Source organism: Marmota flaviventris, chromosome 3, assembly GCF_047511675.1.
Source record: "Marmota flaviventris isolate mMarFla1 chromosome 3, mMarFla1.hap1, whole genome shotgun sequence".
Classification (NCBI taxonomy): Eukaryota; Metazoa; Chordata; class Mammalia; order Rodentia; family Sciuridae; genus Marmota; species Marmota flaviventris.
The window spans coordinates 53106413-53134057 of record NC_092500.1 but is presented as its reverse complement, the minus strand read 5'-3'; the positions used below and the strand labels follow the sequence as shown (position 1 = coordinate 53134057).

Below are 27645 nucleotides of genomic sequence, written 5' to 3'. Positions count from 1 at the left end.
GGCCTGTTTCGTGACTGCCCAGGAAGCGGGGCCTGGGCGGGGCTGAGGACCCGCAGCTAGGGATTATTCCGGTGACTCCCGGCTGCCAGGCCTGGGCCTGCTCCTGGCGCTGCCAGGGCCGTGGCTAGGCGTTTTGGCTTCTCTCCTCGCGCGGCTCTGTGGCCGCGGCGGCCTGACCCGAAGACTGAGTGGGATGAGGCTGACGCGGAAGCGGTTCTGCTCGTTTATCATCGCCCTGTACTGCCTCTTCTCGCTCTACGCCGCCTACCTCGTCTTCTTCGGGCACCGCAGCCGGGTGCCGACTGCGACCTCTCGGGGCTTCAGGAAGGGGGCGGCTCCAGCGCGGGAGAGGCGCGGCCGAGGTAGGACTGAGGCAGAGCCCTGTCTCCCGCCGCGCGCCAGGTAGCAGGGCTGCGGGGCTGCGGAGTTCCCTGCCCGCAGGCCCGGGATTCCTTCCGGGGCCCAGCATGCGCTTTTCCTCCTGCCGCCCCCTTATCTTTGTCCGAAGATCGCTGGCCGTCCCTACTCCCCACCACGAGGCTGAAAGGCGCGGACTCCCTTTAAAAACATATTAAATAATATCCAAGACGAACTCAACTGCCAGGATTTGCAGGAATGCTGCAAGAGGGCCAATGGGTCTAAGACATCAATGTCCTTATTGAAGGAGTCTTCTCTAATCATGCAGTGACTTTGGACGGTGACTGCACTTACCTACAAATTCTGTCCCCTGTCCTGTATTGTTAATTGTATTAGGATCCAACTCAGCAGTATCTCTCCTTTTATTCAGAATTTTGCACCATAGTATCCTAAACAGGTGAACACTACATCCTGAATTATTCATATAGTTACGTATGTACAATCCTTATATTAAAGAATTGGGAAAGTTAAACATGTAAATTGATACACAGTATTCCATTATTTTTAAAGGTTTTGTTTTGGAGGATATGCTTGTCTTACATTAGCATTTTATTTCTAAAATCTTTCAGATCAATGGTTCATTAAGTTGCTGATTACTTTTTTTTAAAATGTGTTTTTTTTTTTTTAATTTTTTTTTATTGGTTGTTAAAAACATTATAAAGCTCTTGACATATCATATTTCATACATTAGATTCAAGTTGGTTATGAACTCCCAATTTTACCCCAAATACAGATTGCAGAATCACATCAGTTACACACCCACGTTTTTACATATTGCCATACTAGTGACTGTTGCATTCTGCTACCTTTCCTATCCTCTACCATCCCCCCTCCCTCCCCTCCCATCTTCTCTCTCTACCCCATCCACTGTAATTCGTATCTCTCCTTGTTTATTTTCCCATTCCCCTCACAACCTCTTATATGTAATTTTGTATAACAATGAGGGTCTCCCTCCATTACCATGCAATTTCCCTTTTCTCTCCCTTTCCATCCCACCTCATCTATCTGTTTAATGTTAATCTTTTCTTCCTGCTCTTCCTCCCTGCTCTGTTCTTAGTTGCTCTCATTATATCAAAGAAGACATTTGGTATTTGTTTTTTAGGGATTGGCTAGCATGGAGTATTACGCAGCACTAAAAAATGACAAAATCATAGAATTTGCAGGGAAATGGATGGCACTAGAGCAGATTATGCTTAGTGAAGCTAGCCAATCCCTTAAAATGTGTTTAACCAGTTCAATTTCAGTTGCGTCATCTCTCCGAAAAATTGAATTTAGAATGAAATTAAAACTCTCTAATATCTGATTTATAAAATTTGAATTTATCTACAACTTTAGTTATACCTTACTGTTAAACACTATTACTCTTTTTAAAACAGAACAGTCTACTTTGGGAAGTGAAGAATGGAATCCTTGGGAAGAAGATGAAAAAAATGAGCAACAACACAGAGTTAAAACTAGTCTTCAAATATTAAATAAACCGAAGGGAAAAACAGACCACAGTATACAAATCTGGGGCAAAGCTGCCATTGGTAAGTCAACATATAGAGCAAAGACATATAAAAAGCATTATAAATCCAGTTGTGGTGGCACACACCTGTAATCCCAGCAACTCAGTAGGCTGAGGCAGGAGGATCACAAGTTCAAGGCCAGCTTCAGCATCTTAGCAAGACCCTGTCTTAAATTTTTAAAAAAGACTGGAGATGTAAAGTGGACATAGGTTCAATCTCAGTACCAAAATAAAAGCATTATAAATGCACATTACTGATATTAAATTCACTTTAATATAATTTATTTCATCATTGTTCTTTAAGGGAGCATATATTTCTTTCATTTTGTCAATATTTTATTCTCCTTGCAATTAGATAACATCTGTATAAACATGCACAAATACACACGCATGCACTTTCATCATTGGTCCTTAGCAGAACACACCTTCATTTGTAGATGCAAAGAGCAGATTATATAGCACCATTATATTGAAATGTAATGTCAGCCTGAATTCTCATGAATCTGTGTATTTTATTTATTGGACACTTAATATACAACTATATACATATACATTTTATATATCCATACACACACAATATATAATATATGAAATCTCAGATGTGTTCCATGCCCTAATAGCCAAACAAGTTTGGAAAACACTGAACAGAACAAAGTTAAATTAGGTTCTTCATTTCAAGATTTTCAGAGCTTTCAATATGACACTCTTCATTGTAAATGTCCAACAAGGGGATATAGTATGTAACTGATTAAACTTGATTGCTCAAGTTTAATTGTATTAGGATCCAACTCAGCAGTATCTCTCCTTTTATTCAGAATTTTGCACCATAGTATCCTAAACAGGTGAACATTACATCCTGAATTATTGTGCGTATGTACAATTCTTATATTAAAGAATATTTTTGCTCTGTGTATCATAAGAGTCTAGTGCCCCAGGATACATGTTATGCTCAATTAGAAAACAAAGCCCTCAGTGATGACTATAAGAGTTAGAAAGGATTTAATGAAAAGAAGGGGCTATATTTGGCCTTTGAATATGAATTGGATTTATTATGATAAAGGATATGGATTTAGAAAGTAGAAAGTACCAAACAAGAGGAAAGTGAACAGTGCCTATTTCATTGTGTTTCATAAGTTCTTTATGCCTACATACAAGTATACATCCTCAAAGATCACTACTGACCTCTAAATTTTAGACACCCAGATGTAGGCCTATAAATCAATCAATATCTAACAATTAAAAAAACATTCTAGTATTGATTTCTTCCATTAAATCTCTACATCCCTATTACAGTTTTAATCTCTTAACATATTTTTACTGTGTGAAGCTGTGTTACTTTTGGAGGTTCTGGATGAAAATCTGTTTCCCTCCCTTTCACAGTTTCTAGACACTACCCACATCCCTTGACTTTTAGCTCCACATGACTCTGACCTGAGTTGAGCTGCTATAAGCATTGATGTGGCTGCTTCATGTAGTATGCTGATTTTGCTGAATTAAAGTCTTTGGGGTATATATATACCAAGGAGTGGGATAACTGAGTCAAATGGTGGTTCCATTCTAAGTTTTCTGGGGAATCTCCATACTCCTTTCCATAGTGGTGATACCAATTTGCAGACCCACTAGCAATGTATGAGTGAACCTTTTTCCTCACATCCTTGCCAACACTTACAGGCTTTGGTTGTTTGGGTGTTCTTTAGTGAGACAGAGTGTAATGAAAATGGGAAAAAACACATCTTTCAGCATAATTAAAACAAGGTTCCCAAAGTTGTTGTGAGGTCTCCACATTACCTTATTGTGTGATGCTATTCTCTTTTACTTTTAAAGCTTTCATTCAGATGAAATCATGATAAAACTTCAGGGACTACCCTAAGGACAAAGATGAAGTGGTATTTGTCTGCAAGGGGCATCATGCAGTCAGGGAAGTGTGTTCAAGTGAAGAGGAGGTAAAATCCTCTTGACTTATTTAATTGTGTATATATTTCTATGAGCTCCTCTGGTTGTGTCTGGAACAAAATAGTTTAATTCCTCCAGTTTATTATAACATAAAAAGCAGTTCTAATCATATAGTGATTACTTTTACATTTCAAAATACGATGAGTAATTGGGATCCAGTGATACTAAGGGTTTCTCAAATCTAGAGAAAGGGAGGTTATTGTCTTTCATATGACCCACAGTTAGCCACATTTTACACTCACAGCTTGAGTTGTCTCTGTCATACATTAGTTGCCACATAGACAATTGTGGGCATTTGCTTGGTGGTAGAACTGCCTGCCAACCAACCAAAAGGGGAAGATTCTAGTTTCATAGTCAAAGATACAAAGGAACAGAACATAAACTTTTCTTACACACTAGAGTATACAAGAGAGTTAATGTTTTATGTTTATTTATTTATTTTTACTTGTCAGGTTTGTATCTTTGGGAGCATATTTTTGAAGGCTTACTTGATCCCACTGATGTGACTGCTCAGTGGAGAGAAGGAAAGTCAATTGTGGGAAACACACATTACAGGTATTAGTTGTGCCACCTTAACTTTTGTTGTGCTATACAATAGTTTATATAAATATTAAAAGGAAAATATATTTTTATAAAACATTTTAATTTCAGCTTGTGGAGAATAGAGAAATCTTATAAATATTCATAATTAAAGCTGACTTGGACACTGAAATATGAAACTGATAAATGAAATGTTAAAAAATACTCCCCTTTTTTGGAATTATATATCTGTTTTATTAGATTATGTGGAAAAGTTCATGCTCTATATTTTGTAACATTTGTCTGATGATGAACATTTAACATTCCATAATTGGAAGAGTAATATACAAACCTCAAATTATTTTCATTTTTTCTTCATATAATAGTCATGTTTACTTTTTATAATATTCAGGTGATATTAAAGCTTTTGCTATCACTTTTGAGATTTTTATTAATTAAAACATTGCATGTTTAATACATTACTATCGTATGTATACCATAATATTTAGTGGTATAGATTACTAATATTCAGAAATCTCCTTTTTAGATTCAATACAACCAGTGAATTTTTAAAACTTTTTTAGATTGTATTTTTATAAAGTCCTTTTTATAATTTATATTTTATAATATTCTGTAACTGCATATTTTCTGAATATTTTGAGTAGAATTAAAAATCATTTATTTAGAAAAAGTATAATAAATTATAATTTATCATGAAAATTCTATTTTTATTAGATTTTTGCTTTCTTAATGAAATAAGAAAAAAAGTATTTTAAAATGCTATTTCATGTAACAGTTGTATTATTAGAGTGAAAAATATGAACCATAGTTTCTAATTTCTGTTAAGATTTCATTTCTTTCCCACTGAAATTAGGAAGGGAAAAGCTACAGTTAAGCTTAATTTCATTTGAACTTTTACTGCCATTCTTATTCTTTATTTACTTTATACATACTTGAAAAGCAGTTTCATTCTATCTTCTCAAAGTAATCATACTTGAAAAGTAAACCAATTTTTAAAAATCATCATTGATGAGGATTATTTTTTCTTGCATCTTCAGGCTTCTGTTGCTTTAACCATTCCAAATCTTAAGCATAGTTCTCAACTTATAATACTAGGATTTGGATGTTGGAAAGTAAATGTTTTTAATGTGTATAAATTTAATAATTTGGTGTTTGAAAAGTAATCATGTGGGCTCAGTGGTAGAATGCTCAGTGGTAGAACGCTTGCCTAGCATGTATGAGGACCTGAGTTTGAGCCCTAGAAGCACAAAAAAAGAAAAAGAAAAATAGTGAAAGAAAGGAAAGGAAAGGAAGCATGTGTTATGGATATTTGTCTAATAGTTCTAGCCATAATATATAGAATTTTCAAAAAAATTCTTAAAGAATTAGCATCTTTAAGCTTAAAAGAATAATATTACATTGTTGTATTACAACAATGGTAGCAAAGGACTTAAGCAAACAGCATTAATTCCCAAAAGAAAACCTAATTTACCCTTCCCTTTTCAAATTTTTATGCAGATTTTATGGTCTGATCAAAGAACAATGTTATTTTCTCTTTGGATTTAAGAGAATGTGTATTCAAGAAAGTTCACCATTGTACCAATTTTTATAAAGCAACTTGTTTAAGTTTTAGGCTTATGAAAAGTAGCATATGTAATTTATCCAAAATTAATGACGCTTTATGGAATTACAAGTTTTGAATTAAAGAGTTTATGTGAGTACTAACTTGAATGCCTGAACACCATTCACCATCCTTACTTGACCAAAAATGAATCAAAAGTAATGATTTACCTTGAAGATATTGAAAGAGTTTCGAATAGCAGGATACTTGTTTTAAATAAGTGTAAATATTTAGTTTTATTTAGGGCTGGGGTTGTGGCTCAGTGGTAGAGCACTTGCCTAACGTGTGAGACTCTAGATTCGATCCTCAGCACCACATTAAAAAATAAATAAACAAAATAAAGTTAAAAAATATATGTTTTGTTTAAATAAACCTTTACATTTATAGAGAGTTTATATCATTTAGTTTTAGCCTCCTTACTGTTCTCAGGCATTAGTATAAAGTTATTATCAGTGTTCTCAAGTTCATGAGGCTCAGAAATACTGATTCTTACAACTCACAGATCCAAAGAATGCAATCCAGAAACCAAGTAAGTAACTCAAAATGGAAGGGAACTATTAGGCAACTGCTTGTACTGGCTTCAGTGGCATGTTTCTTTCCATCCAGGCAGGCTATAAGTGATACCTTGAGAGTGTTTTGATTAAACATGGAATCAAAAGCACTGGGCTTAATTATGGTAGTTCTTCCCAAATTAATGTGTTTCTGAAGATAAGAAATATGACTCCTTACTCACCATATCAGTCAGTAACAGCATACGTAGTCTGTGCTCAGCATCTGAACACATGCAGGTCAAACTGAACTGCTGGTTAGCCCAGTGAAGCCATTGACACCTTTGGGCAGTGTAGCAAGGTAACTTGAGTTGAGAGTACAGCCCCTGAAGCCAGACTATTGCAGTTCCATTTCCAATTCTAATACTTAGTTGTCTGATCTCAGATAGGTTTCTTAACCTTTCTGTTCCTGGGTTTTCTCCAGATTATAATGAGTCAAAAAAGTTCCTGTTTCACAGGATTGTTTTAAATATTAAATGCAATAATAGATGTACAGTGCTTGGAATAGTATATGGCATGTAGTAATCACTATAGAAGTCTTCTTGCTATTTTATTATTTATTCATAATTATTTTAAAAACTGAAGTGCTGTGATAAAAGTGTGCTTTACTATAAAATTTTGATAAAGCAAATTTTAAGAGAAAAGCCACCTTTTTTCCCCTAAATCTAATGTGATACTATATAATACAAATTAATCTCCTAATGATACATTTAGGAGGTTTTGTATTCTTAGGAGACTAAAATTGCACTTAGCTGCAAGTACACTACCTAAATATTAGCAGATATAGATAGAAACAAGATGGAAAACAGATTTTTAAAACCAAAAGAAATAAGAATTTAGCTGTCTCTGAGAAGGCAAATTGATTGACATAGGATGGTGGTATATTATTTTCTTTTCAAAACACATCTTGTCTTATAATGAATCAAATAATCTGAATGAAACAGTAATTTTTGAAGTTAATCATCCGTACTTAAAAAAAAGAGTTTTGCGATAGATAAAATTAGAAATGCAAGTAAATAACTTCTTATAATACCCAAAGACTGTTTGAATAGCAGAAATACCAGTCTTTGAATCAGTCATCAGATGACACTTCTCTTAAATTAAGTCTCAACTCCTTGCTCCGAGGAATACATATTACTTAAGACAAAGGCACTCCCTATGAGACAAAGGTCTTTCTCATATCCTTTCTATAGGTAATAATTTTTTGCGTTAGTTCCAGTAAAATTCTGTGGCATCAGGTAAATCCAACTATGCATGAATTCTGAATATCATAGCATGAGATGGTATTTAGAGCAAGCGCTATAGCCCTGACTTCCCATTATCACTTTATATTGGTACTTAACAATTTTAGAACATTCAGATCCCAAGTTACATTCTTTCTTCTTTTCATTATAGAGAAGACTAGTTGGTTTTCCACAGTTCTTATTCATAGTTTCTTAATAAATTGTCAGTCATATTACTGCCAAAATATAATTGCTAGCTGGCTTTAGAAAATGTATATATACTGGCAATCAATGCATAATTCTTCAAAAATTAAAATATTAAATAACTAGAAACCTGGAAATGCAATAATTTATTCTTGACAAAATAATTATTAAGTACCTTCTAGTGTCCTATTTCCCTTTTCGTCCTCCCTCGTCTACAGAAACTTTACAAACAGGTAGCTAAAAGTGGTAGTAGATTTATTTATAAATTGATTATGCAGTTCTTAGAGCAACAAATGGTAAGTTCTTAGTATCTTATTCCCACTGGTGTTTTTCGTAGCTTCCCCTAATACTGAAATAAATAAATATTTAATTTGTCAGCAAACCATGAAATCAGGATTTGTTGAAATCCTACCTGGACAGTTTCAATTAAAAAAAATGCATTTTGGTATACAAGTATATGTAGGACAGAACACTGCAAAGATAGAAGTTGAAAAGTGTACTTGAAAAGTATCAAAATACAAAAATTGGGATATTTATAACACTTTTCCTTAAGGAGAGGAATTTATGTGCTGTATCACTCAAAATATGAAATAATTGCTGGGCACAGTGGAGCATACCTGTAATCCCAGAGGACATGGCAGGAGGATCACGAGTTCAAAGCCAGCCTCAGCAATTTATCGAGACCCAAAACAATTTAGCAAATACCAAAATCCCCAGTACCAAAAAAAAAAGACAGACTGAGGAACTGTCTTTTGGAAGATTGGAAACAAAGCACACTGTGTGATCCTAGATCTGAAGCTGGGTCGGAAAAGGGACAGGAGTGTCACAGCTATTGAAATCTGAGTATTGTAAATTAGCAAAAGTACTGCCAGTTTCCTCATTGTAAAATTAACTATTTTTTTCCTCTGTGATTATTAATTATCTTACTAAAGAAATACCTTGAGACCATGTAAATCTTCCTATATTTCATTATACTGTGACCCACAGATTTTAGTATTTGGAAGCAGTAGTTTTCAATGTTTTGAATTCAAAAAGCAAAAAATAAAAATAGAGTACCTAATTTGAATATGATGGATTATTTTTGGGGAAAAAAAGTTAAATTGTTAACTAGGTGCAAACAAATATATAAAATCCAACTAAGAAAACCTCATAGAAATTTCCAGACTCACTAGATAAAAATTAAAAAGTAAAAACAGTGCAATCCCAGCAGACTTTAATGTTGTAATTCTTTAAGGAAAAAAACACTAATGGAAATTTAGATGGCAAAAAAAAGTAATATATTGATACATTTGTAAACACTGCTTTATATCTTCAATGCTTATATAAGCATAACTCGGGGTTTTTTAATATAGAGAGTTGATGGACAAGGGCCTAAATATGTACAGAATTAAGAGGCTAAAATTAGGAGATAGAATGCATGCCTAGCGTGCATAAGTTCCTGGATTCAGTCCCCAGCATGGCAAAAAAAAAGCCCGGCGGGGGGGGGATTAAGTGAAGTGAAATCAACATAACAGTTTCATTCCTAAACAGTACTATCATAAAGATACCCTTTTTAAGTCTTTTTCTATTCTTAGAATGGTTTAACCTGTTATTAACTAATTTATCGAGGCTGATTCTGAAAACAAATAGAGTTTATCAGACTCACTGACATAAATGCAGTCATAGAAATGGAAAACAACATGTGAGAATTTGTTTGATTTTTAAGAGGATGAGCAGGCACATACAAACAAATAAGTTTATGTTTGAACAATTCGTATGTGCCTGTTCATCCTCTTAAAAATCAAACAAATTCTCACATGTTATTTTCCATTTCTATGACTGCATTATTTATCTAGGGTGAACAAATCTATACGAACAAATAAGTTTATGTTTGAACAATTCGTAGAGATTTGTCCACCTTAGATAAATAATATGAAAATAAATCAAAATAGAAAGTTACATGTGAAAAAAACTGACATTTTAGGTTGTTAAAAAATAAGTTCTCTGAAAAAAATGAAATAAATATATTAGTATTATAATATACTGTGAGTTAAAGCTATGATATTGTTATTAGAAGATTAAATTAATAGAAATGTATTACAAGTAACATCAAAATTACAAAGATTTGAGTGCTAAAAGTTCATTTGTAAATTAGAAGTCTACAATGTACAGTTTATGAAAAAATATTATATTATGTGTATTAATCTTTAAGATTAGTAGATTATGAACATGATTGTGACACCCTCTTTTTGGGGAAAGATGACTTATCCTCCAAAAATCACATTCTCCTGGCCCAATCTCCCATTCTTATGAGCTATCATGAGAGTTGGGTGTTTCATCATAATACTAAAATGGGAAAGTGTGGAATTATAGCTACTCTGCACCTTCAGATTAAGGGGTGAATCACAGCAGCTACTCAATGTAAGAACCATTCATAAATTAGATATACCAGCCAGGCCTGATAGCCTGTACTAAAATCCCAGGAACTTGGGAGACTGAGGCAGGAGGATCACAAGTTTAAGGATAACACTGGCAATTTAACAAGTGAGACCTTGATTCAAAATAAAAAATAAATAATAGGGGTATGGGTATAGTTCAGTGGTAGCATACCCTTGACTTCTATACACAGTACTTAAAAAAAAAAAAAGTTAGATATACCTGTTTTATAAAACTGAAGTTTCTTATATATTAAGCAAAAAATAATAATATAGAATCCAATGACTGACAGTCATGTGACTTTGCATTGTGCATTTATCACTTATTAAGGCACTTTTGAGACCACTAGGTACTTTGTCATCATAGTTCCCTTAACATAATAGTGGTATATATGATATTCATTCATTAGTACTTGCTGAATTTGGAAAAGAGTGGAAGTGATTATGGGAATTCCAAAAATATATTGTTTTCAGAGTCAGCTTTAAAATTCAATATTTAATTGATTTCCCTGGGCTTTTTTTTAGTTGTAGATGGACACAATACCTTTATTTTATTCATTTTTATGTGGTGCTGAGGCTCTAACCCAGTGCCTCACATATGCTAGACGAGCACTCCACCACTGAGCCACAATCCCAGCCCCTTCTCTGGGTTTTTTTTTAACATTATAAGTATTTATTTGAAGGAAATTTTTCAACTGAGACAAGCAACAGAAGAAAAATATTGAAAACTATAATTCTGATTGTTAAAAATATCCTAGCATATCATAGACAAGCAAATCACTGTTTTAAAATTCTCTATATCAATTCTTTAAATATGTTTACTCTTCAGTTAATGGAACTTTGATTGATCCTTAACTAATAACTTAGTAAATTAAAATATAGCATTCATCACAAATAAATACCTTCACTTTATAAAATAAATGTATATCAGGAAAGTTGCTATTAAATTGAATTTACATTCCTTGGTTCATATTTTAAGCAGTAGGAGAACTTAAATGATAGAGCAAATAACTCTCACAGAAAATTGCTACTTATGTATTCAACATTTACTGAGGGCCTACTAAAGTTAATTCTTAGTAGGTTCTGAGAATTTCAAAATGAATAAAATGTTTTCCCCTAATCTTGAGGACTTCACACACTAGTAGTTAAGAAAAACAAATTATTGTCATGCAGTATAGAAAGCATAATAATGACAATATGCATACTCCATCATAACGGTTAATTAGGAAACACAGATGACAACTAACCTAATATGAATAGGTTGTGGGGCCTTTGGAGAAAGAATTCCTAAAGGAGGTGATAACTGCTGAGTCTTTAAAATGTGTAGGAGTTAGCAAGGCAGAGAGAGGAGAGATTATATTCCTAGCAGCGATGACATTAGAGACCCAAAACTGAGAAGCAGCTTGGCTTGTGCATGGAACTGCAAGCTATCTGATTTCCCTTAGAGCATAAAGATGAGGTAAATTGCAAGCTATCTGATTTCCCTTAGAGCATAAAGATGAGGTAGCATGACTGAAACTGAGAGAATTGGGCAATGGCCAGATCATGTTAAACCTTATATATACACCATCTTAAGGCTCTCAGACATTATTGCTGGCAGTGAAAAACAATTGAAGCTATTTGAGCAGAATAGTGAAGATCATGTTTTTGCAGATGTTTATGCTTCTCTAACAGCCATGTGGAAAAATTATTTGAAGAAGACAGCTGGGTACAGGCAGACCAGATGGGAGGCTAAAAGTTTGTCCACTCTGCTAGCCCACTCCTTAATGCCTTCATTCTAAGCGGACAATCCTGCCTCCAGTTTCATCACAAAAATTGAGGCATCTATTATTATCTCCCTTTATTAGCCGTTGTAACATTCACCTGCTGTCTACTTCATCCCTCACCCATCCTTACTCTTTCCTGAGTTCTCAGACAATGAGTTGGTCTTTCCTAGTTCACCTCACTTCTACATCCCATGTGCCTCTTCCAGGACCTTGTTTGGTCAGTTACTTTCTTGCTGTCCTTTATCCCTGACTTTTCACTGTTTGTTTCTTGCCTTCTTATGCAGATTTTCAAAATAGTTGTCTACACTCATATTCTCCAATCCCAACTTCTCAACCCACTGCAGTTTGACTGACTAACCTCCCAAACCCACCCAACTACCTAAATCTTATGCAGTTGTTTTTCTTTTCCCTTAAAATTTTGTAACCTCTATCACTGTTTCCCAGACTGTGTACTGAGTCAAGGAAACATGGCTACGTTTGACATCTGTCAGACACCATGCCAACTGCTAACTGAACGTGGTATCACAGTAGAAACACTAGATTACCCTATATTTATTTTAATGATGTTTTACCTTTGTAAAGCTGGGTTTTCCATGGTTGCTACAATTAAATGAAAGTACCACATAAAAATCAGGGTAGAACAAGAAGTGAAAGTGGCAGTATCCACTCTGATTCCAGGATGACTCAGGTGCACACATCCCATTATTAAGTATTTGTGATTAGTTAAGAATGAAATAGGGTTATTATTTTTTCTTCCAGTACATAGGTGTGATTTTTAAAATGGCTTCTAAGCTATTAGGGAGATTACACTACTTACTTTTTTTTTTAATCTTTATTTTATTTATTTTTATGTGGTGCTGAGGATCGAACCCAGCATATCACATGTGTTAGGCAAGCGCTCTACCACTGAGCCACAACCCCAGCCCCCCAGTCACATTTTTCCCCATAATCTTTTTTAAATTTATATTTTCTTGGGGCATTATAATTATGCATAATCATGGGATTCACTATGCCATGTTAGTACATGTACATAACATAATTTGATCAATCTCATTCCCCAATACCTTCCCTTTCCCTCCCCTTATCCACTTGCTGTATTCTACTGATCTCCCTTCTATTGTTGTTATTATTATTATGAATTATCATTACATATGGGGGATTCTTTGTGGCACATTTATATGTGTACATAGCATAACTTAATAGATTTCCTTCACTAGTGCTTACCTATGCCCTCCCCTTTTCCCTTCCTCTCAATCCCCTTCCTCTACTCTATTACTAATCCTTCAATTTAATGAGATTCCCTGACTCTTTTTATTCCTTTCTTTTTGTTCTTCTTCTCTAGCTTCCACATATGGGAGAAAACATTTGACCATTATAAGTGGCTTATTTCACTTAGCATGATGGTCTCTAGTTCCATACATTTACCAGCAAATGACATAATTTCATTCTTCTTTATGGCTAAGTAAATTGCCATTGTGTATAATACTACATTCTTTTTTATCCATTTGTCTGATGGGTACCTAGGCTGGTTCCATAACTTGGCTATTGTGAATTGCACTGCTATAAACACTGGTGTGCATGTATAACTATTCTATGCTTTATTTTATTTCTAAATACCAAGGAGTCATATGATTATTGCATGCCAGGTCTTTTGAGGAATTGCCATACTGCTTTCCAAATAGTTGTACTAATTTGCAGTCCTACCAACAATGTATAAGCAAAGGAGACAATTAAGAATGTGAAGAGAGAACTTACAGAATGAGAGAAAATCTTTGCCAGCTATTCTCTGACTGGGGATTAATATCCAGAATATATAAAGAATTAAAAAATCTTAATACCTAAAAAACAAATAACCCAATCAATAAATGGGCAAATGAACTAAACAGAAGAAATACAAAAGGCCAATAATTATATGAGAAAATGTTCAAAATCTTAGCAATTAAGGAAATCCAAATCAAAACTACAGGGAGCTGGGCGTAGTGTCACACATCTATAATCCCAGTGTCTTGGGAGGTTAGGTAGGAGAATTGTGAGTTCAATTTAGTAAGGCCCTAACAGACCCATTCTATAAATAAAATATTTTAAAAGGGCTGGTGGGTATGGCTCAGTGGTTATGCATCCCTGGGTTAAATCCCTGGTACCAAAAAAAACTACTGATATTTCATCTGACTGAAGTTAGAATTACAGTCATCAAGAATACAAATAACAGTAAATGCTAGTTGGAGGGAAAGAACTAATTACTTTTTTAAATGGAACTGTTAGGCATTTCTTTTGGTTTGGGAATCACTAAAACAGTTAATGAAACCGTAAAGATGCTGAGAATCTCTGACCTGTGCATTAGGTCTGTAGCATTGACCCCGAGGAGGCTTTCTTTGTCCTGTTTCCCAGTACCTTTCATTTTCCTTTCCCCTCAGAGGCAATTGTTAATATGAGTTTGATGTGTATCCTCCTATTCAAATTTTTACATTTATTCTGATACTAGATATATAAGTATAAATCTTTTTCCTATGTGTGTTTTCAAATTTACATAAAATTATCATTTTAGGAAAAAAGGTTTGTTTTCCTTTATATATTGAGGCCTAATCTTCATGGAATGTTTAAATGTGACAAAAGAAATAAAAATAAAAGATCCCACACTTCTGATCATCATATGCAAGTTGATCTGTCTCCAGTCAAAACTTCCTATTGATCTTAAATCATGTTCCATCATCTAAACTTGTTTGAAAGAACTTATTATATTATAGAAATTTCATTTCTAGAGAGAATATGAATTAAAGTTCATTGTAGATTATATATAAACTGATTTGAAACTTCTGATACCAAATACCTTTATCCTATTTTTGTCTGTCTCTTGTTTTTCATTTGTTGTTTTCATCAGCTTCCTCACTGGTCCATCTTTAGTCCCAGGGTACTTCCCCATTGATACCAGTAATGTGGTGCTTGTTTTAAATGGAAGAGAAAAAGCAAAGATCTCTCATGCCACCCAGTGGTTATTTTTTGCACAGACTTTAATGAAAACTCAAAAACTTCAGCATCTTGCTGTGGTTTTGCTTGGAAATGAACTTTGTAATAATGACTGGATACTCAAGTTTCTCAAGAAAAATGGAGGCTTAGTGGAGCTGCTTTTCATAACATATGACAGCCCCTGGATTAATGACGTGGATATTTTTCAATGGCCTTTAGGAGTAGCAACGTAAGTATAAAACATGATTACTCTTTTCTAGACTCTAAGTTACAGTAAATTGTTTAAAATGATGACATATTTGATTTTTCTTGGATCATTGAGGCCAAGGATAATCTTTCCTAAAGGCAAAATTAGGGTGTGGTCTCATTCTTTGGTGACAACAGTGGTGTTTTCAGAGTATTATACTCTTTTTATGAGAACAGATAAGCTTGCTTTATTTTGTTTCAGAATTCTGATATGAAGGATGGATATTCAAGCTTTATTAGGAGTACCCTAAAGAGATGTTTAGCAAAAAATGAATAATGATAAAATAAACAAAATTACTTTTAAGGCTAAATATTATTATATTAAGAGCACACCATACCCTTGGGTTTGGGGCTGGTTGAATTTGCACAAATCCCTTCTATAAAAGGAAAGATTAATTAAATGTGGCTAATGTTCTTAATATATAATCTTTTTCCAGCTATAAAATACAAAACATTTTTTTTTTATCTCTCTGTTAACAGACGGTTTTAATTAAGATTACAGTAGCTTTAAGGTAAATTGTACTCTGGTGCAATACTGCACACCTGTAATCCCAGCTACTTAAGAGGCTGAGAAAGAAGGATCACAAGACAAGTTCAAGGCCAGCCTGGGAAAATTAACAAGAACCAGTTTCAACTTAAAAAATTAAAAGGACTGGGGATGTAGTTCAGTGGTAGATCTCCCCTGGGTTCTGTTCCCAGTATTATACACACACCCAAAAATGGTAAGTTGCCACTAGTACATAAACCTGAGGACAAGGATTGTTATCTCTTTTGTTCACTTCTAATTTTAGATTAGAGCCTAAAATAGTGCCTGTATGTGGTAGGCATTCAATAAATATTAGTTAAGTGGACAAATTATTTGATATGATTTTTTAATCAAATATTCATTATTCAGTCACTGGTTGCCAGATGTAGCCTTTGACCATTGTTTAGCTAGCTGCAAAAATGTTAGCAGGAAAGCATGCTAGACAAGACATATTCCCAGGCCTACTTTTACAATATTCTGACTCAGTAGGTTTGGGTGGAGCTAGTCAGAAAGGTTTTTGTTAAATATAGCCAGATTTAAGAGCCTCTAAAAAAAATCTATCCCTTGAGAAGAGCCCATATTCGTAAAATGCTTTGAAAATTTTTACTTTTTCACAGTAGCATTGCATAACCTATTCACATAGTATAAGATGGATACTTATGATAATGCTAGTATTGTTGGACTAGGCCAACAATCATATGTCTTACAGATCAGTAATTCTTAACCAGGGGACAGTTCCCCACCCCACCCCACCCCACCCTGTCCCAGGAGACATTTGGCAAGGTCTGGAAATATTTTGGTTGCTGCAACTGGAGGGTGGAGGTTGCAAAAACTGGCATCTAACAGGTAGAGCCCAGGGGTACTGCCAAACATCCCACAATGTATAGGACAGCTTCCACAACAAAAGTTACCTGACCCAAAAACATCCATAGTGCTGAAGTTGGGAAACCTCATTATAGACTAACTGTAACAAATTATTAAAGCTTTGCTCTCATGTGAAGGTTATATTTAGGCCTAGTTTGATCCTTGTTATCCCCAAATGCCCCTAAGAATGACTCACTTGCAGTAAGCCTTCCTTATGTGGAATAAAAGATTTTTTTGTTTGTTTTAATCTACTTGAAAAGCCCTTGGAATTAATTTTTCAGAATTCTTTGCTATAGCAACATATGTTCTATAATATTTCCTTTTTTCTGTGTGTGTGTGTGTGTGTGTGTGTGTGTGTGTGTGTATGGAATACAGTGTGATGTCTGGATATGTGTTTACAAGGTGGAACAATTAAATTAGGCTAAATAACTAATCCATCAACTCACATACTTATAATCTTTATGGTGAACCATTGAGAATCTATTATTTTAGCAATGTTAAAATATACAGTGCATTATTTATTATAATCACCATTCTGTGCAATACACCACTAAACCTTATTCCTCCTAACTGAAACTTCACACCCTTTGATCACTCTCTCGCTACCAAGAGTATTCTGTGATCTTCCCATCACCTGGCTAAAACATTAATTAAATCATGAATATAATGAATGTAGATGAGTCATTATGCTTTGAATTTCTTGAATTCAATAAGCCTAACAACTATAAGTGAATAATAGAAGTAAAAATAAAAAACAAAGAATTTTAGGCACAATATCTCAATGACATTTTTCTAAGAGATATCAATGTTAAATTTTTTCAAGTCACTTGATTCAGAGACTTTTCTGAAGTAAGTATAGAAAGTTAACAACTGTAGATTTAGAAATCTTATTTTAAGTCTCTTTCTATGTATAGTCCTACCTAAGAAGATGGAATGTAGGGATATTGCCAATCATATGTCATAAATTAACTCATTTGTACTTATTTTTATAGATACAGGAATTTTCCTGTGGTAGAAGCAAGTTGGTCAATGCTGCATGATGAGAGGCCATATTTATGTAATTTCTTAGGAACTGTTTATGAAAATTCATCTAGACAGGCACTAATGAACATTTTGAAACAAGATGGAAATGATAAGCTTTGTTGGATTTCAGCAAGACAACAGTAAGTTCTGTTTACTTGATTCATCCATTCTGTTCTTCAGTCTGAGTGTAACTTTATGTACAAACACAGAAGGTTTCCATTAAAGCATTATTATCTCCATTTATACCAATCTTTCCCAAGAAGATACATTGGTAATTAAAACTGTGAAGAGATTAGGTTGTATACATTAAAAATAGGGTGACTGTCCTATAGCTGTAGTCCATCTTGAAGAAAAACGCTTGTATCTATCATTTGCAAATGTCACGTTAGGGTTTCCTCAATAATATTTGTTATTCTAATTTGGCACACAAGAGACTGTAAATGTCAGTAAGGTCTTAGCTCCCTGAGATATTCAACAGACCAATTTGGTTTGCCAAGACTTACCTACCTTATTTTTCACACAATCAAGAACCTGACACCATCCCGAGGACAGGGATTATGTATTCTTCTTTGAATCCTCTACTCTAACATAGGGCCTTGAACAAGGTAGACTTAGGATAAATAGTGAGTGAATAGACCTACTAAGGTTAATTTTCTTCCATCTTTTACATAGAAAACAGGTGTTCGTGGAGTAAAGGAAGTAACTTTGGAATCATTTATGCTGTTTTTAAATAAACGAATGGAGTTTTTAATATAAAGCACATTCATTAGGGAACTAGTACCTTAAAAATGTTTTTCTAGATCTAGGAATTTATTTTTTTAATTATAGAAAATACTCTCTTCTAGAATTCTTCCTAATCTACTGTGAAGGTAACTGCTGTATTCCAGGAACTGTTTTGTGATAAATATAATAGTGAACAAAAACAATCCAAGTCCATGCTTTCCTGGCACTTATGTGATTTTTGGAAGAGACAAGAACAGAAAATGAGAAATATCATGAAAAGTAATTAGGCAGAAGAGGGGCATAGAGAGGACTAGGGGTTCTGGATCACTTGGTATTTTCACACAAGCAAGGTAGGCATTAAGCACAGACCTGCAGAAGGTGAAGGGAGGTGAGCGAGCCTGTGTATATTTGAGAGAAGAGTATTCAGGCAGAAAAAAAAGAGCAAATGCAAAGATCAGAAGGCAGGAATGCACTTTTCACAAGGGCCAATGTGTCTGCAGAGGAGTGGATGAGAACAGTGTAAAATAACAAAGGCTTTCAGGAGAAAGAGAATTATTCTTATAATTCCTCTCAATCCATTGAGCCCAAGGTTGAGTAGGTATCTTTGCTTATCATTGCTACTTCCAGACCATTCTCTTCTTTCCCTCCATAATACGCCCAACTTTAAATTTCATGCCCACAGACAAAATTACAATTACTTTACTCTCTGAAATCATATACTGGCCCTTGGGTTCATCCCTCTAATCCCTTGAAGAGTTTTGCTTCTAGCACATTCTTAGACCTTGTCTGACACTAGTGTGGTGATTTCCAAATCTAGCTAGATGGTTCTTCCATCACCTCCATCTTGCAGTTCCTTTACACCTTTTCCTCCTTGCTCTGGGCCCCCAGATTACCTTAACCATTTCTTTTCATGCTCATTTTTTAGACATTGTCTTACACATATCACATTCCCTCAAGGTGACCTCAAATTCTAACATCTCTGTACCATATTCTACCATTTTTACCTCATTCCCTGTAATAGTCTGACTCCAATAATTCAGCTAGAATTGACAGTCCTTTGTTCCTACTACCCTGTTTATCCTTCATAAAAATAAATAAATAAGGGTATTGTGTTCATCTACAACTAAAAATTTAAAAATTAAATAAAATGTCCACATTTTTAAGAAATCTATTTGGGCCAAGATTTTAGATATCTTTTGTCTGTCCTTATAATGTGTTCACCATTTCTGATAACTGACATTAAAAAAGACAAAGTATTTTCTTTCATAAAAGATTTGCTTAGTAAAATGAAACCTACAGTTACTTTTCTGGTTTTCCAGGTGGCAGCCTCAAGAAACAAATGTAAGTCTTAAGAATTACCAAGATGCTTTGCTTCACAGTGACCTCACTTTGTGCCCAGTAGGAGTCAACACAGAGTGTTATAGAATATATGAGGCCTGCTCCTATGGCTCCATCCCTGTGGTGGAAGACGTGATGACAGGGGGCAACTGTGGAAATTCGTCTGTCCACCACAATGCCCCTCTGCAGTTACTCAAGTCCAGGGGTGCTCCCTTCATCTTTATTAAAAACTGGAAGGAACTTCCTGCCATTTTAGAAAAAGAGAAAACTATAGTTTTACAAGAAAAGATTCAGAGAAGAAAAGAATTACTTCAGTGGTATCAACACTTCAAAACAGAGCTAAAAATGAAATTTACTGATGTTTTAGAAAATTCATTTTTAATGAATAATAAACATTAATTATTAATTATCTTTTGAACTAAGACATGATTTTTTAAATCATTTCCATTATTGAGTATGTGCACATATTGATAAATGTTCTTTAAATGTTGTCATAAATTCTAGATTTACACTGTATTTACACTGACCAAGTACACCACTTATTGGGCCACTCCTGTGTACAAGCTATAAATGAAAGTGAAGTTACTAAGATTCATTTCTACAATTGAGTATTTCAGCATCTCTCATAGTAGTTACCAGTCACTGGGGGAGATGGTAGTAAAAGGATATAAAATTTCAACTAGATAGAATAATTTCAAAAACTAGTGTACAACATGATGGCTATGGTTAATAATATATCAAAAGGTTTTAAATGCCAAGAGAGTAGCTGTTAAGTGTTCACCACAGAAGTGGTAACTGTGAGGGTAGTGCTTATGCTGGTTAGCTAAAGTCACTCTACAATATGTATTTCCTTCAAACCCTAAGTGATAAGTACATACAATTTTATCTGTCGATTTAAAAACTTGACAAGAAAATAGAATAACCACACTCTAAGGAAGCATTTTCTTATAGTCAAAAGACTGCAATTTGGAGTCTGACAAAACCAGGATTAAGATCTTGCCTCTACACCTTCCACCTGGGAACTGATAAGCTACAACTGAACATATCCTGACTCACATATATGACTTGAACCTGAAGTGCCCAGCAATCATCCTGACTTACATATATGACTTTGAATCTGAAGTGCCCTCTTCATTCTGAGTCATGGTGGCTTTCAGTGTGAAATGGTGAAAAGAGCATCTCACAGGTTCCATTGTACATGTGAAATATGTAAGTTATCTAATATACATACTATTTAGAGTAATATGTTTTTCTTTTCTAACTAATTGGCAATAACTTTGGCTAATTAACACATGCTTATGTACATAACCTGGGAACAATCGAATGCCATGCTAGGAATGTATGTGGACAAATCTTTCAGAGTTAAGACTTTTCAGTTACCCAGGACTATTTTACATCTGGTTAAGACAGTTGCCTGGATGCAGACTTTAGTCAAGATTCATATAAAACGATGAACTGGAGCAGCTGGAACCCAATTAGTGCCTAAACTCAGTAGTAATGGTCATGGAAGTATAGAATAAGACTTTAGCCAACTCAAATTGTAGCACGAAGCATGAGGTCGGATTCTTTGTTCCATGAATTTGAAGAATAAAATCCATGGACACAAGGATGAGAGCAAAGTAACAGGATTTATTAGGGTAATAAAAGAATGCAGAGCTTCCAAGAAGGGATTGGTCCCAAGAGAGGGATACCCAAGAGTGCTATTGTCTAGGTGTTTATATAGATCTATGGTTTAAGGAAGTCAGCCCTCTGCCCAATCTTGGGTAAGGCAGTTGGTGTCCACAAGGTATTTATGAAGCCTATAGTCCAATCAAAATATCAGTCAAGAATGTTTCTTTCTTTGGAGTGTCATGGACCCCAGTCCTGTAGGTCCTGATTTTAAAATAGCCTTTTTGTAAGTTTTTTAGCAAATATATGCAGGTGCTGTTTGTGCTCTCCTGCCAGGAAGTTACCTAGGAGCCTGTCTCCCTTCCTCCCAGCCTTATCTCTTCCTCCTGACATCAAAATGAGAGGGCTTCAAGCAAAGCCTGCCCGATTCCTGGGAGAGATGTGACTTTGATTAAACCCAGAATTTTAATTTTCAGGTCCTTGGGCTCAATCAGCCGTCTTGCCTGACTCCTTATTATCTCAGGACTCCTCAATTAACTGAGGACTCCTCAATTAAGCCTATCCTAGGGCTTCACTCCTATGACATTGGCAGATTTAACACCATTGTGCCCTTCAGGAAGCCTTTTGTCTCCTCATTCATTATATGAATGCCATGGATACTCAGCAAGTGGAAATCGCCCCACACTTTCTTAGACCTGAAGCTCCCACAATGTAACAACATCATCAGACAGGTTCTGGCCACCTAGATATAAAGGACTGGCAGCTGTGGTGGAGAATCAGGGTGCCTATGTAACCCTGAATCATAAGCCTATGTAACTCTAAGGGAAAATGCCCACTTCATCCCCTGCTAAAGTCACCAATGGTAGCCATGTTAGATCATGTGACTTCTGCTTCTGTCCCTCACTTTGGGGAATCACTGCGGGCATTTGATTCAGTGTATCCCATTGGTAGGCTTCCTACTGACCCTAGACATTGGTATTAAAATAGAGAACTGAGGCAAACATCTAGCTCAAGACATTTGTGAGTCAGGAAATACTGAGAACCTGGGAGTCAATTTTATGCAAAAATAGAGCAGTAGACGCAATGGAAAAGGAGTTATGAATCAGCAGTGAGGCTGTGAGAGAAGTTAAGATGCTAAAACATTCTCAAAGAGAGATACTGCCTTCCCCAGAGCTGCCCCAGTGGTCCCTGATGGCTTAACAGCTCCAGCTTTTGTGAGTTTTGAGATTGCATTTTTTTGCCCCCATATGTATCTTTAGAATTATCTGTTCTGTCCCACCCCTCCCCCTGCTTACCCCTCCTTGCTGTGGCTACTTAGCTGAGTTCTAAACCAAAAGAGCCTAACCAAGACAATGACCAAATGCTTCATCTTCCAGAGTTCCCATTTTGCCTTTTCCTTGGAGAAGAGAGCACCCCAGATCCAAGATTTTGCATACCAGCTCTTCTAAGTGAAAGAGGTCTATGAACTGTATTTTGCAAGACTGGACCATCTTTCTCTTTATGTGGGACTCATTACTTCCCATAATCCTTTCAAGAATGCTTTCTGCACTGATGTATTTGTTGCCAGAAAGACCTTTGGAAAGTCAAGCCCATGGGGCAAGAGACAAATGAGTCAAAACAAATGTCTCAATGTTCTCCAACATGCTTTCTTAACCATACAGAGTTTCTGGGTAACATACTAAGAGGCCAACTCTAGGTCATCAGTTGTCTCCAGAAGTAGTGAGAAATCTTTGGTATTTGTAACACAAAGCTGGAGTGCATACAGTTAAAAGTCCCAAAACCTATCAAGATCTAGATTCAATGTTCATAATTATTTAGAAATATATCTTCATTAAGTCAAAAGTACAGTCTAAGGCCAATGCTGAAATGGACTCCATGTTTCAGGTTTCTTTTCTGGCCAAACCAGAGCCTTAGGAAATGTTACCAGGTGGCAAAATGCATTCAAACATCAAATATTTTCTAACACATGCTATATACAAGAACTTAACTAAATGTTAGGAATTTATAAAACCAGATATCAAAAAACAAATCCTATTCTGAAGTATTCACAGCCTGATAAGGGAGATAGTTACATAAGTAGTTACAGAACGTTTATGCTAACAATTCCAATGGACATTTATAAAAAGCTGTGGGAATTCAGGAAAAGTACTGAGTGACTAATAGGCAGGGAGCATATACAACATGAAAAATAGATGATTTATGTCCCGGGCAGGATAAAATGGGACTGTGTGATCGTGCTACCCAAAATGACATGCTTTTCAAAACTTTTAAATTATTTCCAGAATTTTCTATACAGTATTTTCAAACAGAAGTCTGTCATCAGTACCTGAAACCTCAGAAAGCAAAACTATAGATAAGGAAGGACTGCCAGAGTTCTTGCTTCTCAGAAACCGAGTCCCATTTGCTGAGAGTTGTCTGGCACATGACTTGGCATCATCTATGGGTCAATGATTTTCAAAAGACTTCATTTAGCCCCCTCTGGATGTCTTTTGTACACCTTAAACTACATAACTAAGCTGAATTCATAGTTGTCTTCTTCCAAAAAACACACATGCAAACCTATTTGCTCTCATTCTTTATCTCAGAAAATGGTGTCACCAGTCATGCTGTCCCACCCCAGAATCTTTAAATTTCTCTCCACCCCACGGCCTTCCAATTACTTAACAACTTTCTGTGCACTTCACCCCTCCCGAAACTCTCCCTGGAAGAAGGCCCTTCCCCTCCATCCCCATCACCTCTTCCTCTTCCTAAAATGCAAACTTGGTCTCCTCTCAGCGGGAAAAACCACAACTATGTGCCTCCTCCACCTCTCCAACACTCACCACCTCTTCGGTTTCATTGGTACAAATTAGTCGTTTCTTGTTTCAATATACTTTGAAAGTAAATCTGAAATTTCAAGTTCTTTGAAGGAAAAGCTCTACACACAGAGAGAGATCCACCCCTACAGCAAAATCCCTATCCATCACAATCCACTTGAAATCATCTGTGGCATTTTGCTGTCTATGGAAAAAAATTAACTTTTTGTAAATCGTTACTCCAAGGTCCTTCCTCGTCTGCCCCTGGTCTGTTTCTCCAGCCTCCTTTTCTTCCTCCCCTCCAACAAGTGCTTCCAGCCTACCCTCACTCACGGCTCAGTAAAGGCTTTCTTGGTCATGCTTTTAAACAGCTTTTTTCTCTTTCAAGAATGCTCCTCACTCTTCTTCCAACCCCTGTAGCTTCTGCAGCAGCAATAAAATATGTTATGCTTAGCATTATTTTAGCATCTAAAATAATATTTCTTTAATTCAGTTACTGGATGCAGTTTTCTTTATTGTTAATCTACCTCCTCCCACCATAGTATAAAATTTGTCAGAGCAGGAACTCTGCTTCTAAGTCACAGAAGGAACTTTTGTCTTGTAAAAGTCAGTTACTTGAAGACTCAGAGCAATAGGATCAATATCCTGTCTTACACATGTAAAAAGAAATGTAAATCAAAATGTTCCAGGAAGGCATGTCCATACTATGAGTAAACTCACATCAAGACAGATTCTATTTTGTACTGGAATGAAATAATGAATCCAAGAGCCTATCTTTTGTTCTAGTAATGAACCCAGAAAACTTAAATGGTACTCTTGCTTTTTGTTTAACATTCATATGTTTAAACTGGTGAAAACTTGTACTTTTACTGATTTTTTAATTTTACATTTTATTTAGTCAATTTTTTAAACAACAAAGTAATCTTTTTTTCAGGTACTGAATTTCTACAGCAGAAAACGTTTACATTACTGAAATTAATTCCAATTTAAGAAATCATGAAATATCACATAAAGTTCTACCTGTACGTTATGTTATATGACTTACAAGATAATTTAAGGTTGAAAGCCTTTCTGGCAAGTAGAATTTCTGAAATATTAAGTTTAATAGAGTATCAACAATTTCTAATACATCCTCCATAAATACAGAATAATAGCTTATATGTCTGGGAATTAGTTTTCACAAGCATCACCGATTGTTATTAGCTATATTTGTTACCAAGAAAACTAATTAAGATACTATGTGAACAGAATTGAAGTAAGACAATTAGACAAAAATATATCTTTAAGCTTTAGACACATAGCTGGGCCATTTTCTACAGCAGAAAGACAGATTTTTTTTTTTAATTACCAGTTAAAGAGAAATCATCCGCTCCCTTTCTGACTTGCAGTATCACTTCCACTATTGAAAATTATGGTGTAGGCTGTTCAACTGTCAGGATGTTATCTTTGTTGAAATAATTTTATTGCAATGTTTCACTTGTGTCCTGATTTATTGCTAAAATGACATCCAAAAGAAGCAAATTATGCAAGTGAATAGAGAATGCTTTTTGCAGTCTTGTAGGTGACAAACTTCCACCCATGATTTCCACGCATCTTTCTTGTTTAAAATAGATTTGAGGGCTGGGGCTGTAGCTCAGTGGCAGAGCACTCGCCTAGCGTGTGTGAGGCCTGGGTTCGATCCTCAGCACCACATAAAAATAAACAAATAAAATAAAGGCATTCTGTCCATATCAACTACCAAAAAATTTTTGAATTAAAAAAAGAAAAGATTTGAACTGCTTTGAATATATTATCTTATTTACCTTTCCAAGATGAAAATGGAAAACACAGTTGTTGCAACTGCACTTCTTAAAGAAGCCTGTGATGAAACCTTAGTTTTGAGAAACTCACAACAGAAGAGGAATTGCCCTGTCAGGCTATAGGGGCCTCCTCCTGTTAGGGGACAGACAGATATAAGTGATGGCAGCATGAGGATAAGGAGGAAATTCTATAAAACGGACCCACTGTGCTGACCCTCACATTTTCACTTTTAAAAAGCCGCTTACCTGCAACCCTGCCTGGAGATGTAACATTCCTTACTCAGCAAAATATCTGTTAGCAGGAGATATGCAGGACCTGAAATGCTGGTAAGAAAAACACAAATTACCCTCAGGGGGAGGGTTTTTTTGTGACTCTTACACAACCCTGAACACAGAACTCAGGAAGATAATTTTTCCTAACCATAAAATCTGTAAGAACAGCATGGGTTTAAGTGACCTAGAGTTGTCATGGCAGTGGGGACTTGAAAGTCTGATGTTATCCTGCTGTCAGTCAAAAATAAAGAGGTGACCTGGACAGAACTCTCTGGAAACTTCCCTGGGACCCTCAATAAAATTAGAGGGCAGGAGGGGCATGCTGTTCTTTCCTCTCTGAGAGGACCCACTGTCTCCCCTGAGTTTTGTCCCCTTTTCCCCTTTCCTGTCCCTTCAAATAAATTCATTCCTGCTACTCCAACTGACATGTCTGAAAGCTTTCCAGCCTGACCACAAGAATCAGGGTGTGAATGGGGGTCTTCGTGCTGCCCGGGTTTCCCGGCGGACCCCAGCCCTGTAACACTTCAACCACTGCCTCTCTCCAAATTGGACGCTGATCCTTTCCAGTAAGACACATTTGGGTCTAGATTTCTAAAATGTTCCTTGTTCCTTCATTTTTATGTATAAGCTCTTCTTTTGCAATGTGTTACTTGCAATGCTTGATGTGTTCACTAAAACAAAGCAGGACATGTGGTAGTGGATCATTAACTCAGGGCAGACTTCTAACTGGTGCCAGCCCATTATATCAAACAGGCTTTCTATTCTTCACTTTCTTTTGCTAAAACTCCAGGGGGGATCTGTGTTCAGATTTAGTGAACTTCAGCAAAGCTGATCAGCTCATGTCATCTACATTCAAACTTTTGATACTTTGTTCCTCGTGGATCCTTTTGAATTAATTTTGATGTTTTTTAGAAACACTGCATGAAAATATCAATCCCTTTGAGTTGTTTGGCACCTCTAAACTCATCCAAGGAGAGTGTTTCACTCCAGCACCCAAGTCCTGGTCCTGGTATTAACCCACCTGTATCTCACTGGCTTACAAATATTTCTTATCCACATTTCATCAAAGCGACATCTTAGCTGCAACCTCTGCAGGGCTCCACAGACCTGAGCTCAACTTGGCTCCACCTGTCTTCTCCTTTTAGAGCTAGAAGAAGGAGTAGACCCTCTCTGTGATACTTTGTTTTCATGGTCGAAGGCCAGAAGAGAAATTAATGACATACACCATGTTCATGCCTTGGATTTTAATACTTCTGCCCAAAACTGGTGCCTTCTGGAATATTCTGCTCATATTCCAGTGGCCAGAGTAATCAC

At 35.8% G+C, this 27645-nt stretch overlaps 1 protein-coding gene across 2 annotated transcripts; it reads left to right on the top strand.

Annotated features, from left to right (window-relative positions):
- Positions 1 to 46: 46 nt before the first annotated feature.
- On the top strand, positions 47 to 20278 carry Rxylt1 (ribitol xylosyltransferase 1). Of its 2 annotated transcripts, XM_027925770.2 has the most exons (6): positions 47 to 362; positions 1794 to 1946; positions 4330 to 4432; positions 15051 to 15365; positions 17765 to 17935; positions 19838 to 20278. In XM_027925770.2, exons 1-6 carry the CDS (start codon positions 194 to 196, stop codon positions 20253 to 20255), a joined length of 1329 nt encoding a protein of 442 aa, XP_027781571.1. In that variant the 5' UTR covers positions 47 to 193; the 3' UTR covers positions 20256 to 20278. The 2 variants fall into 2 exon arrangements, with proteins under 2 accessions (XP_027781571.1, XP_027781577.1); XM_027925776.2 differs by lacking the exons at positions 47 to 362; positions 4330 to 4432 and having other exon boundaries at positions 1858 to 1946.
- Positions 20279 to 27645: the final 7367 nt, after the last annotated feature.